Source organism: Callospermophilus lateralis, chromosome 2 (assembly GCF_048772815.1).
Source record: "Callospermophilus lateralis isolate mCalLat2 chromosome 2, mCalLat2.hap1, whole genome shotgun sequence".
NCBI lineage: Eukaryota > Metazoa > Chordata > Mammalia > Rodentia > Sciuridae > Callospermophilus > Callospermophilus lateralis.
The window spans coordinates 49,973,688-49,987,516 of NC_135306.1; the positions used below are offsets into that span (position 1 = coordinate 49,973,688).

The 13,829-nt window shown below is 40.2% G+C and overlaps 1 protein-coding gene and 1 long non-coding RNA gene across 2 annotated transcripts in view; one reads left to right on the forward strand and one right to left on the reverse strand.

Moving 5' to 3' along the window:
• Acer2 (alkaline ceramidase 2) overlaps positions 1–8,892 on the reverse strand; it is a 38,803-nt gene extending 29,911 nt beyond the window's left edge. Inside the window, exon 1 of the mRNA XM_076845937.2 lies at positions 8,672–8,892. Coding sequence (XP_076702052.2) covers positions 8,672–8,779 — 108 coding nt within the window. The 5' untranslated portion in view covers positions 8,780–8,892. The remainder of the gene's footprint in view (positions 1–8,671) is intronic.
• A 150-nt stretch (positions 8,893–9,042) lies between these two features.
• Positions 9,043–10,976, forward strand: LOC143390922 (uncharacterized). Its single transcript, XR_013090259.2, has 2 exons — positions 9,043–9,119; positions 10,732–10,976. It is a non-coding gene; the product is annotated as an uncharacterized LOC143390922 (long non-coding RNA).
• Positions 10,977–13,829: the final 2,853 nt, after the last annotated feature.

Here is a 13,829-nt window from a genome sequence, read left to right on the forward strand (position 1 = left end):
AAATTCACATACCATAAAACTAACCATTTTAAAGTATACAGTTCAGTGGAACTTAGCACATTCATATCGTCAGCCATTACCTCTACCTAATTCTAAAATGCATTTATTACCCAGAAAGAAATCCTGGGTTGCCACTCTCCATTCCCCTCTCCCAGAACCCATGGCAACCACTAATCTTCTTTTGTTCTGTGGATTTACTTATTCTAGATATTTCAGATTTGTGGAATTACACACTATATGACCTTTTGTGTCTGGATTCTTTCACTTAGCATGATGTTTTTAAGGCCAAAGTCATGAGAGCAGAGCCTCTGGAATAGGATAGGATTAGCACTCTTAGAAAAGAGGTGCCCAGGAGTTGCCCACCCCTTCCACCACATAAGAACTGCAGGAAGTCACATCCATGAAGCAGAGAATCCTTTCCAGACAACAAATCTGTTAGTATCCTGATCTTGGACTTCCCAGCCTCTAGGACTGTGAGAAACAAATTTCTGTTGCTATAAATATAAATTAAGATATTTTGTGATAACAGCAAGAACAGACCCAGGCACTGAGTAATTCTATGTTCAATTGATTACAGAATTACAAAACTATTTCCTCCAGCAGGTGGGTTTTATTTTTCTGTGCATGGTTCTGTTGTGTTTTGCTTTGTTTTTTACCTTCCCACCAGCAATGCACAAGGGCCTATCTAGCCTTGCCTAACACTTGTTATACTCTGGTTTTTGTTTTTAAACTAAGACCATCCTGGAAGGTGAGTAGAGGTAGGAATGAATATTCAGTGATTGAAGCTCATCTAATTGCAGAATGAGGAGGGCCTTGCCTGGGACTCTGCCCACAGAAGTGCATACGGGGGTAAAGACAACAGCTGAGTCAAAATGAGCATTATTGATGGGGATGGAGTAGGAGGGTTCATGGAACAATATTTTAAGAAAAAAGAAGGTTTCAGAGATGGGCAGATGAAGTCTGGGAAGCCCAGGCACAAAAGCTTTCAGAAGAAAGGAGTAGACATCCATCTTGGATGATACAGCAAAGCCATTAGAGGACACCTCAAAGGAACCATGAGGGGGGGCTCCTAGCCTGAGCTGTAGGGGCAGGGCAGGCAGAGGGTGTTCCTGGGCGTGGGGAATCACAAAGGTGCACAACTAAGTTAAATGTTTCAGCAAACCCCAGAACTCAGAAGCCAACACCTTCTGTGAGTGGCACAATATTTAGAAAGGAAAGAAAGACAGAGTAGAAGAGAAATAAAACAAGCGAAGAGAAATACAAAATCCTTTGTCAGGGCAGGATAGGGGCAGGGCTACTGCCTGTAGTTAAAATCTAGGACTGAGGGGTGGGTGTAGCTCAGTGATCCAGCACTTGCCTGGCACAGACAAGGCCCTAAGTTTGATTCCCAACACTGAGACTTTCAGTCTTGGAAATAAGCCAGTTTTAATTTGCCAATAAGGAAGGAAGGAAGAATCAGGGCAAAGGTTGACATACTGTATACACAGTATATTTGCTTTCATTGTTGCGATCATAATCTTTAATTTTCAATGGAACCATTTAAAAGAGCAGAGATATTTGTGGGTTAAAATGAAGGGACTTCAAAGCCACCCCTTGCTTTAAAAGGGGATACAACTGAGGCCCAGAAAGTCTCCAAGAGTGACCAAGGTCAGAGAGACAATCACCCAGAGCAGGGGCAGCCATCTGGCTCCTCCCATTGCATCACCCTGACTTCCACCTTCAACCCACCCATCCACATTCTGAACTCCTAGTCTTCTCTTTTCAATTGATATCTTTTTTTTAACATGGTGTCATTTTTTAAACACCTTTATTTTGTTTATTTTTTATTTATTTTTATATGGTGCTGGAGATCAAACTCAGTGCCTCATGCATGCTAGGCAAGTGCTCTACCACTGAACCACAACCCCAGCCCTCAACGGATATCGTAACATTGCAAATTGCATCATACAATCTGCACATATGACCCATTACATGATTTAAAGCAAGGCTTTCTTTTGCTAAACATAGAAATAGAAGGAATAAAAGGAGACAAGGGGAGAAAAAGATGGGGACAGAGAGAAAAAGATGGGGGCAAAGAGAAAAAGATGGGGACAGAGAGAAAAAGATAGGAGCAGAGACAAAAAGGGAAAAGAAAACTGGAATTATTATACCATAAGTAACAATATTTCTCCCTTCCTATGCATGAATGAGTTCTCCTTTTGAGAAAAAATATAAAAATAAAAAAATATGTTACAGACCAGAAGTCTCATTTCTACTCTGCTCCCCAGAGGTAATCAATGTTCTAGATTCATAGTCTTCAAGTCATGTTTTTTGCATTTACATGAATATATATATATATATATATATATATATATATATATATATGTCACTTATTCTAACATTATCATTCTGCAACATTATTTTCTCATTCGACAATATGCCTTGCAAACTTTTTCATCTTAGTATATGCAGATTTAGCTCACTTATTCCAAGTCCTGCAGATGGCTACAGTTTATTTAGCCATTTTCCAAAGGAAGGAGCACCAACTTGCAGTCCCACCTACAATGTTGGAAAATATATTTTGACTTTAACCCCAGTATATCTTCATTGCTTCAATCTCCTTTGTTTCAAGTAAGGATAGATATCTACTGCCAACTTGTCGCCCAAATGACTCTACCAATTTATATTACCACCAGCAATTCATACATTAATCACTTTTAAATATATGTATATAGTATTCAAGAAGGCATGAAGTCATTTACTGTATCTGCAGTATAATAAGACACTTCAATAATTTTTTCCCCCAGTACTAGGTATTGAACCCAGTGTCACTCTATCACTGAGTTACATCTCAGGTCCTTTTTATTTTTTATTTTGAGACAGAATCTCACAAAGTTGCTGAGGCTGGCCTAGAACTTGCAATCCTCCTGCCTTAGCCTCCTGAGTAAACTGGAATTAAAGGCATGCGCCATCGTCCTCAGCACTTTAACATCATTTTGGGGAGGTAGGTACTGGGGATTGAACTCAGAGGCACTTGACCACTGAGCCACATCCCTAACCCTCTTTTGTATTTTATTTAGAGACAGGGTCTCACTGAGCTGCTTAGTGCCTCATTTTTGCTGAGGCTGGCTTTGAACTCGTGATTCTCCTGCCTCAGGCGCTGGTGCCGCATGCACTACCTTGCACAGCTTTAACATCATTTTTAAATGCACATATTATAGCTCCATTCAGAGCACTAGTCTAATATATTGAAATCACACCATTGCTTCTGCAAAGCCCATCTACCAAGGCCTGCTGGCTGCCATTCGTCCCTCTTGAAGACAGCAATGTTTGTAAAGGAAAAGCCCAAATTCAAGAGAGATTCTCCTCAAAACAAAAAGAGGAAGGGACGCTAAATGAAATGCAGAAAAGTAAATGAGTCATAGTTAAAAGAGACTCAGTGGCTCCATCTCTACTGAGAAATGAACTTTCCTTCAAAACTCTGCAGGTCACTGAAGCTGTAGAATATTTCGGTCATGGCACATTTTTAAAGCTTATTACTGGATTATCCTTTGGGGAACTGGTTTGTTTAATGCTTGCAGTTTTTTTTTTTTTAATTAAAGGAAAAGCACAACTTCAAGATGTATTAATTATTTCCTTTAAAAATTCCTCATTCTATGAATTCCAACATAACAAGTGCTCCAAAATAATCTCAAGAACACACTGCAATCTCATCCTGAGATATTGAAATGTGCACTTTCCCAGAAAAATGGTACATACTAGCAAAACCACAGGGTGGAAACTTTCTGAACAGTAGTTTCATAAACAGCTAAGGACTTTTTCCCTGCTTGAGTAAATTGTGCATCGTGATTGTATGTCGATCAGTAACTCTCCACTCTACCATCCCACTCCTGCTTCTGGCGTGACCAACTGTCCTAGTTTGCCTGACACTGAAAGGGGTTCCCAGGGCACAGGACTTTCAGTTTTAAAATCAGGAAAGTTTCAAACAAAACTCAGGATGAGTTTGGTCACCCAACTCAGAAGGCTTCTTGCAAAAACCCTCTACCCCAGCCCACTAGTGCTAACTCCATGCAGAGTGCTAACAACACCCTCAACAAACTGCACACATCACTGTTATGTTATGGCCCCCACTACCCAGATGACATTTTCCAGATCTGGTCTCTGTGACAGGCCCATATTAGTGTGCCCATCTAAATGCTAAATAGTGTCTAAATGCTTAGATAAACAGACAGGCAGACAGGTTCTACCCTACAGATGGTGGGTCATGGACTTGGGCATGTAAAGAAAGCATATACTTTGTTGAAGATTTTGGGGGACTGAAGGGATAGGTAAGAGATCATGAGCTGATTTTATGCATGAGCCTATATGCTGTGAGACTTTTTCAGCACTAGTTAATTTCCTTCTGTTGCCTGAGTTTCTGCCCAAAAGAGTCTCCAAAGGGCAAGTCCAGTGGTTAAAAGACAGACTCCACCTTTCTCCAAAGTGGTTCATCTACATGAGTGGGGCCTTAAAGCTCAAAACATAAAAAAGAAACTCAATTCAATAAAATTTGTATGTGGAGGTCTGGGCTATGACTCAGTGATAGAGCACTCGCCTAGCACACGTGAGGCACTGGGTTCGATCCTCAGCACATAAAAATGAAATAAAGATATTGTGTCCACCTACAACTAAAAAATAAATATTAAAAAATATCTGTATATGGAAAAAAAACAGTTCAAAGGTGCATAAGTGAAATGCTATGAAAGGAAATGATGTGTTCTTGGAAGAGATATTCGTTCTTGGCTGAACAAAGGATAATGAAAAGATCTGAGGCAATAGCCAAATCTGTTTGTGGAAGCTACATCAATGGAGTCTCTTTAGTGGGCCATTTAGCAACAATAATCAGTATTTAAAGTGAACGATCTCCTTCACACAGCAACTCAACTAAAATTAGGACTTGTAAAAGTGCATCCAGATGCAGGTATGAGGATATTCACTGCATGACTCTTCAAAAACCAAAATGAAAACAATAAAACAAACAAACTGCTCTAAATGTTCATTGATATGGGGTTGACTGGTTAAATGACTTATGGCCAATCCATTAAATGGGAAAATGTACGGATATTGTAAGCGGAAGGCATCTCCAACTGAGTTGATGTGGAACCATCCCCAAGACATATTTAGTGCAATAAGCAAGATGTAGAAGGTTTTGGATAGTGTAATCTTGATTGGATTGGAAAAAAAAAGTTTGAGTGTTTGAGAATGCACTATACATACATATTTTACATAAACACACAAATACCTGTAGTTCTACATGCCTAAGAAAGGTCTGGAAAGATACAGGAGAGAGAGAATTTTTTACTTTAGAGCTTCCGTACTCCAGTTTTTTGTTGTTGTTGTTGTTGTTGTTTGTTTGTTTGTTTTTTTACCATGTATTGGGTTATTACTTTTATAATAAACAACAATACCAAAAACTATTTTAAACAATTTTTTTTCACATAAAACATCATGAGTTTTATCTATGGACAAAATGGTCCCAGTACAGGAGTTTTAAGTTAAAGAATGACTGAATAATAAATACCTATAGTATGACAAACAAATAAATCTAAGGTACTTACAGTGGCATTTATACTTTAAGAGAACTCTCTAGGTAGATAGTCCATATGACCAAGTTCTAACTCCACCTCTTCCATTTTCTTGGTTTCATCAACCTACATAAATTGTGTATGCCCTAATGTCCTCCTCTATCAAGTGAATATAAAAAGTAGCACCCACTGCCTAGAGTGAGTATAGAGTACAGAGCAGAGCTTCAACACATGGCAAACAACTCACAGTAGCCAGTAGTAACTGAACTTGTACGAGTGTCATGCTACCCTTAAGGTCCATTAAGAAGGTTCTAAATCCCTTTCCCAGTCTTCTCCTGATTTGACATCAATTCCTTTAACTTTTTCTCAAAATTGGTAATGATTAGTTTCTTATAAAATAAATAATTAGACCTGTTTTCTTATTATTAGAATTGAAGCAGATGTTTATCAACAAGGTATTTATCAAACAAATGTTTATCACAATATAAGAGTAAGATAAGCTCAGGTGTGTCCTGTGAAAGCATCAGAAGATAAGTAGAGCCGTGGGAGTACCCCAGAGGAAGAGAGTTTTTGCTAAATTCTTCAAACCTACATTCAATAGTCAGGTGATCAATTTCTTCTCTGAGAAGAGAATATTCTCCACATTGCCAGAGCAAATTTTGTGGTTTATAAATATTCTAAAAAATAAGGTTGCCAGGTGTAGTGGCACTTGCCTGCAATCCCAATGACTCAGGAAGCTGAGGCAGGAGGATTGCAAGTTCAAAGCCAGCCTCAGCAACTTAGCAAGACCCTAAGCAACTTCGTGAGATCCTGTCTCAAAATAAAAAATAAAAACGGCTGGAGATTTGTCTCAGTGGTTAAATTCCCCAGTATCAAAAATAAAATAAAATAAAGAATAGGTCTATCGTATGTATCTGCTGGCCTAATCAGCCACATACACTGATCAATGGTTCATTTCTTTAAAAAAAGCCTTCAAGGGCTGGGGTTATGGCTCAGTGGCAGAGTGCTTGCCTAGCATGTGTGAGACACTGGGTTCGATTCTCAGCACCATGTTTCAATAAATAAAATAAAGGTCTATTGACAACTAAAAAAAATATTTTAAAAAAAGAAAAGCTTTTGACACTCACTATGTAGTAACAGCTCTAACAGGAGTAGGTTAAAAGTAAAGACAAGATGTCCTCTCATCCAATAGTCTTGGGCTGGGTAGTTCAAGGTGAGCTCAGCGCACTTATGCATTAACTTTTTTTGGCCTAAATAACCAGGCTTGACACTCTCTGAAGACCTCAGACTTCACAGATAATTACCATGCAGGATGTGTAAAAACCTATTATCCATCTGTCATTTCTTCCTTAATCCTGGTGAAATCCTTAGTATTTCCCAGTATTTTTCACTTAAAATTGGAGACATCAGTTACTACTGGTGTTTTTCCTTGTTGAAAATGTCCAGACCTACTCCAGCCCATCCTCTGTGAGCACCTGTATATACCTGATAGCATGCTCCACCCAGTTTTATAATAGGGATAGTGTGGCTTCTTCCACTAACTGCATTTTTTCATGGTATCTCTGAACAACAGAGGGCCTAGTTTTCTTGAGCAACTCACCTGGTCATATAAATAGAAGGGGGCTGGGTACCATGCATGCCTGTAACCCCAGCTACTTGGGAGGCTAAGGCAGAACAACTGCAAGTTTCAGGCCAGTCTGGACAACTTAGGCAGACCTTGTCTCAAAAGAACTTTTTGCTCAGTGGTAGAGTGACCCTGGGTTCAATCCAAAGAACTGGAAGGAGGAAGAGTTGGTGGTGGAGGAGGAGGAGATGAAGGAGATGGAGGAGGAGGAGGAGAAGATGGAGGAGATGGAGGAAATGGAGAAGATGGAGGAGATGGAGGAGGAGGAGGAAGAGGAAGAAGAAGAGGAGGAGGAGAAGGAGGAGAAGGAGGAAGAAGAGTGCTGGTGTGGAAGGCTGCCATGAATTTCAGTACTGAAGGGAGAGTCAAGACTTCTGGATTGTGACCCTAGACATACCACAATGTGGGGATGACAGCTCTCTCAAGAGCCTGTTTTTCTGGTCTTAGGAATAAAAAGACAGGGACTAGAGAATTGTCCAGGCAATAAGCACCTGACTCCTGCCAAGGACATTTTCTATGGCAAATCCAAGGGGAAAAATCCTAAATAACAACCTCAAATTCACAATGACTCAAATCCACAGTTCCTGTTTTTTGTGTTCAGGCAGTGAAAAGATAAGCCACAGAAATGACCGAGCAAAGTCCTACATTTGATACCAGAATCATGAGCCACAGGGACAGAGAAAAACAGAGGCATTTCCTCTTCCAGAGACAACTTTTCACTCCCACAACGACTGAAATCCCGGGATTCTGCATTGGAGAAGTTTCTGTTTGCCCATATCTAGGGACCCAGGCAAGTCCAGAAAATCCGCATGCTATCATTTCCAAACTTCTCTTTGACACCTAGACTTAAGAACTGGAAAAAGCACAGGCCTGAGGGAGATGAATTTGGAGCTGGCACAAGAGTAGGAATACTAAAGGGAAGAAAAAAGAACTTGTAGTAATTAACCTGATGCTGGACAAAAATAAAATCGACCATGATTGCCATATTCTTGGGGGCGGGACAAATCAGCGTGGTGGGAGAGTCCAGCCCCTAAGACCTGCCGGGGACTTCCCCTTTCCCAGTGCTCCGAAAGCAGGTATTCAGGGCAAAAACGCACAATGCGACCCAAGTGCGTCACGCCACAGAGATCCCTAGGGGAGGAAGGGAGTTGTCCCAGGGGATTCACCGCCCCCAACTGACCCAAACTGGGAGAATGGACGGACAAGGACTCCAGGCTCTGGGACGTATGGAGACCAAACAAGACAATAGAGCCATCAGAAGGAAATGACAGAAGGAGGAGGAGGAGGAGGAGGAGGATCCCAGATGTCCTGATTAGGAACAGAAGAGGAGTACAGACTAAGAACTGGAAGGAGCGCTCAAAGGAGGGGGCGTGGATCAACTCTGGCCCTGGAACGAGAATGGCTCCTATACACACAGCAAACGTCCAGCTTCCAGGCGCTGCGGCGCATGGGGACAGCCCCCTCCCGCCGGCCCTCCTGCCATCCCCTCTCCCGCGACCCGCACCGTATTGTAGAACTCGGCGATGGCAGGCACGATGGTGTAGTTGTCCTCGCACCAGTCCACCTCCGAGCTACCAGCCTGCAGCTGGTCCCACCAGTGCGGGGCGCCCATGGCCGCTCTGGGGCATTGGAGCAGCTGCTCCTGTAGCCGAGAATAGCCCAGATCTGCTGTCGGAGGCAAACTGCCGCGGCCGCGGCTTTATGCAGTACCCAGCACCTCCGGATGTGGCGCCTCCCCCGCCGGCCTCCAGGCGCTCGGCTCCGCCCGCTGGACGAGACCCTCTCACAGACCCCTCCCCCGGCTCCGCCCTCTGGGGAGGAGCCCTCGGGTGCTCGACGGTCACGCCCACTAGGGGCGGGGTCCACGTGGAAGGAGGGGCCTAGGAGGGGTGAGTAAAGGCAGCGACCTACTTCCTGCAGACACCTGCCGGCACCAGTGCTCACCTCTGGCGGTAAAGGACTTAGTTGTCCGTCTCTTGCGCACCCTGGCTCAGACTCACAGGCGCCCCTGTGTTTTGCAAAAGAAAGCCAAAGCCCTCCCTGGCAAAAATTAAAATGAGAAACACAGGATGACCCAGACCCCTTTGAACTCTAAGGGAGTTCACAGCGATTTGGCTTGGTCCTGCGTGAGACTGCAGTGCTACCGCCTAAGAATTGCCCTTGGCCTCCTGAAACCCTAGCGACTTGCTACAGTCGCTGGGACAGGAAGACCTTCCAGGCTTCAGGAAGGCTTAACGACCGTCCCACGCAGCCTGGGCTGCCCACTCCCCAGTGGAGAACGTCTGCAATTTCCATTTTGTTCCTACCCTTGATCTCTAAGGCTCCAGCGTTAGACTTTGATCCATTTTGTCCCATCCTCGCAGATGTCTGACACCTATAAAAACTTAAATTGAGCAACAAATATACCACTTAATAGTAACTTTAAAAATGACAATTTTATTTTTAGAGGCCTATTCTTTTGAGAAAAGTAATAGATGAATGATTAGAGCAATTGAAAATATTTTTAAATTCATTGTAAAAATGGCATAAACTTGGCTGCAAAAGTTACTTCTAAATGTTCAACTGACCAAAATATTGCATAACTTATGTGTAATATTTAAGAAGTGCATCCATGAAAGTATAATCTAGGACTAGGTTGTCATTTTATTTTGAGGAAGCACTGTAATTTCAAATTTATCAATGGTGGAAAATAGATGTCCTATAAGTGGGACAATTTATATTGTATAGTAATGTACTCCCTGAATGTTGTGGGCAGCGGAAATGACACCTGCCCTCATTATTTTCTGTACATCAAAATTAATCTTTGCCCCTCTCAACCCTGCCTTGAGATTAAGAGACTGATCTCTAAAGGCCAAGTCAACAGGGCTTTGTTTTCCCTCTAGTTTCATGTTGGACTTGCCCAATGGAAGGCACTGCCAGAAATGAGAGAAGAGGTCAGGGTATTTATTCTCCATAAGCCTGTGTAACAGGCTGCAGATTGGCTAAGGCCAAATCTCTATCCAGAGCCACAGCTTCTGCTGCTTGGCACTCACTTTGTAAAAGTTCCTTCTTTCATTCCCTTGAAACACCCCTTGTATGCCATTATTTTTCTGCTGAGGCCCTGGCTAGTACACTGACTTTGAGAGATAGTCTCAAGCCAGATTTATAAGTAAACAATATTTTGTGTGCTATGCTGTAACCAAAAGTACAATGGATGCATAGATGGATATATCTAGTTGTCTACTCACATTCCATTTTCTTTTTCTTCCTTATGTGGAGTGTACTGCAGGGCTTCCTGCTAAACTCCAATATGTTGCTACTTGTAGCTATTTGTTGACAAGTTGTAACCTGTGTTTTCATGTTTTTTCTAAAGAGTTCTTATACTCATTATTGTGCACTCATCAAAAGCAGATGAGACTATGGAACAGATTCTTTGAAGATTGTAATAAAGTGTCATATAAATAATTATGACAATAATATATAGTATTTATTTGTATTCTGGAAATACACAGAAAAATGTGATATGATTTGAATAAATATTTTGTGGATCATTAGATTATTTTTTTTTACTTCATCTTGCTGCAGATGTCAAGAAAACATGTTCAAGCACTAATCCCAGAAGAAATTGAGAGTCTGTTGGATGAATGTTCTGAAGATGGGAATATTGAAGCAGCTGACATAATTATCCCACCGGACATAAAAAATATAATGGATAATGGTAAAAACTGACGACAAATCCACTGACTCAATAGTGAAAGATGTTTCAGGTCCTCTGGAATTACATACTGAAACATCTAACCAAAATACAGAAATAGAAAGTATGAATGAGAGGGAAGATGTTGATGTTTTCACTACTGATATTCCTATCTATTCTCAGGGGCGGTGGGGGGCGGGGCGGGGCGGGGCAGAAAACAAGGCAGACATCACTAGATAAGAAGCTAGAAGTTTGTGATTCCATAACCATTTGAAGAGCAACAGCTCCAAAATACTCTAGAGATATTCAAGAAAACATTTATTCTGAGGGCTTGAGAAAAATGGGAATTACCTGCCATATTCAAATCCAGAGAAGATATATATATATATATTCGTTATAGGTGGACACAATATCTTTTTATTTTATATTTATGTGGTGCTGAGGATCGAACCCAGTGCCTCACACATGGTAGGCGAGCGCTCTACCTCTGAGCTACAACCCCAGCCCAGTGGAGATTTTTAAAGAAATATTGACACCTGAAACATATTATCATATTGTAAAAGAAACTGTATGTTTTTTCTGAAGAAAGTAAGAATACATCTGAGTACTCAGTGTAGATGAGTTAAAAACATTTTTTTTTTTTTTTTGGAATTCTTACATTTCCAGGTTATCATAAACTACCTTCCATAAGAAACTAAAGGTCAAATGATGAAGATTTGGATGTCATCAAAAATGCAATGTCCAGAAATAATTTTCAGGAGCTAAAAATATCACACGTTTTTATAACGATAATAAATAGCAAGAGGCCATTGAAGCCTGGCACAATGGCACATGCCTGTAATCCTGGCAACTCGAGGCCAGTCTCAACAATTTAGCAAGGCCCTAAGCAACCTAGAGAAACCTTGTCTCAAAATAAAAATTAAAAAAGGGCTGGGAACTTAGCTCAGTGGTAAAGCGCCCCTGGATTCAATCCCCAGTACTAAAAAAGAGGGAGAGAGATTATTGAAGATAAAGTTTTTAAAAGTCATTGTCTAATAAATATGATTCAAAAATCAGGCATGAATTTGGTATATTTGAAGAATGTGTGACAATATATGAAGTGATTTTGATTATTGGCTATTATAGCCACAATCCACTGAAACAATTTATAAGCAGGAAAGCCATAAAATTTGGTTATAAATTCTGGGCAATGTGCAGAGAATTGGGATATTGCTATGACTCTAACTTGTTTTGTGGGAAAAGTACTCAAGAAGGATCCAACAATGATCTTTAGCTGGGCAGCAATGCTTGAAGTGGTAGAGAATTCACAATCTCACACTGCTTTTTTTCAACAATCTATTCACGGTTATGATTTACTTGTCAGTAAACCTTTGAAATATTGGATTCAAAGCTATAGGTATAATGAGGAAAAAATGGACTAAAAAAATGTCCTCTGAAACTGACAACATGGATGTAAAAGCAAACGAGATTCCTATGATTGCAGGTTTGATACAAATAATGAAATTCTCATTGTAAAATGGTTAGATAGTAAATGTGTTGGAATGAATGATGAGACAATGGAATCACTTGGCAAAGTTCAACAATAGAAAAAAGAAAGAGTAAGGTCAATGTGTCTCAACCAAAAATAATGGGTACCTAAAACAACTCGGTGGTGTAGAGAAACAAAATAGTTTGGTTTTCAAATATCCCACTTCCATTAGAGTAAAATTTGGTATTGGCCTTTGTTCATAATTGTTATGTGTATCATAAATGCATGGATTATTCACAAACTTGTGAACAAAAACAAAAAAAAAACTCATAAATTTGCTGGAAAGAGACATCTGTTTAGCATTCCTAAAACAATGCAGTAAGGACCATCAGGAGGAAGAACATTTAGTACTCCCAGACTGTCAGCTGTCCCAGATACTATAAAATTTTGTTTTCAGTATTACAGATTGAACCAAGGGGTGTTCTATCACCAACCCACACCCCCTAGCTCTTTTTTGTGAGACAGGGTCTCGCTAAGTTGCCTAGGCTAATCTGTGATTCTGCCTCAGATAAGAGGCCATATTCTTAAACAATGATGATAATGTAAAATCAAGCCATATCATGGGAAAATTGCTATCATGACATGACAACATACTGTCTAAAATCTAATGTAACCTTTTATTTGAAGGTTTTGCTCCTTCTCACCAAAAATAATTATTGAACGGGTCAAAAAAGTCACTTTTCAATATGTCAAAATTCATTCTATTGTCATATACAACTGACTAGAACACATTTAAAAAAAAATAGAAGGAAGACCAATAAAAGAGAAGAAGGAGATCAAGAGGAGGGAGGAGAGAGAAAGGGGAGGTACTGGGGGAATTTAAATTGATCAAATTATACTGCTTTATTGTGTGCACATATGAATATACTATAACAAATCCCACTGTTATGTATAATCAGAATGTGCCCAATAAAAAGGAAAACAATTTAAGTTAGAAAAAAAAGAAAATCATTTTTTGTACATTATATAATGTGTGCCCACTGTCCTATTTATAGGATAGCTTGTATGTGTGTAAAAGATAATACGTTGTCCCAGCATCTCATTTATAGGAATACTTGTAATTTTTCTGATAATAAAGGATATATAAGCTGCAGATTTTCAACTTATTTTAATGCATCGTGTCATTAAAATATTTGAAGAATTGAACACTTGAGACTTAATAGGTCTTTGGTATGGATACTTAGAGTCAAACTTCGGTCACAGAGGATACAGTGTGGGACAGGCATGAGGCCTCTAGCATAAACTAGATGCAATGGATAATGATTGATGTGTGTGTGTGTGTGTGTGTGTGTGTGTGTATGTGTATGTGTGTGTGTGTACTTCCACGTACATGGGGAATCTTCACAAGAGAGTGATGTTTGAAGAAATAACCAAAGCATGATGCATCTATACTTTTTAAACAAACAATAACTTTGTGAAGGAATGATAAGACAGATATATTTCTGGATGAGAGAAGTAAAT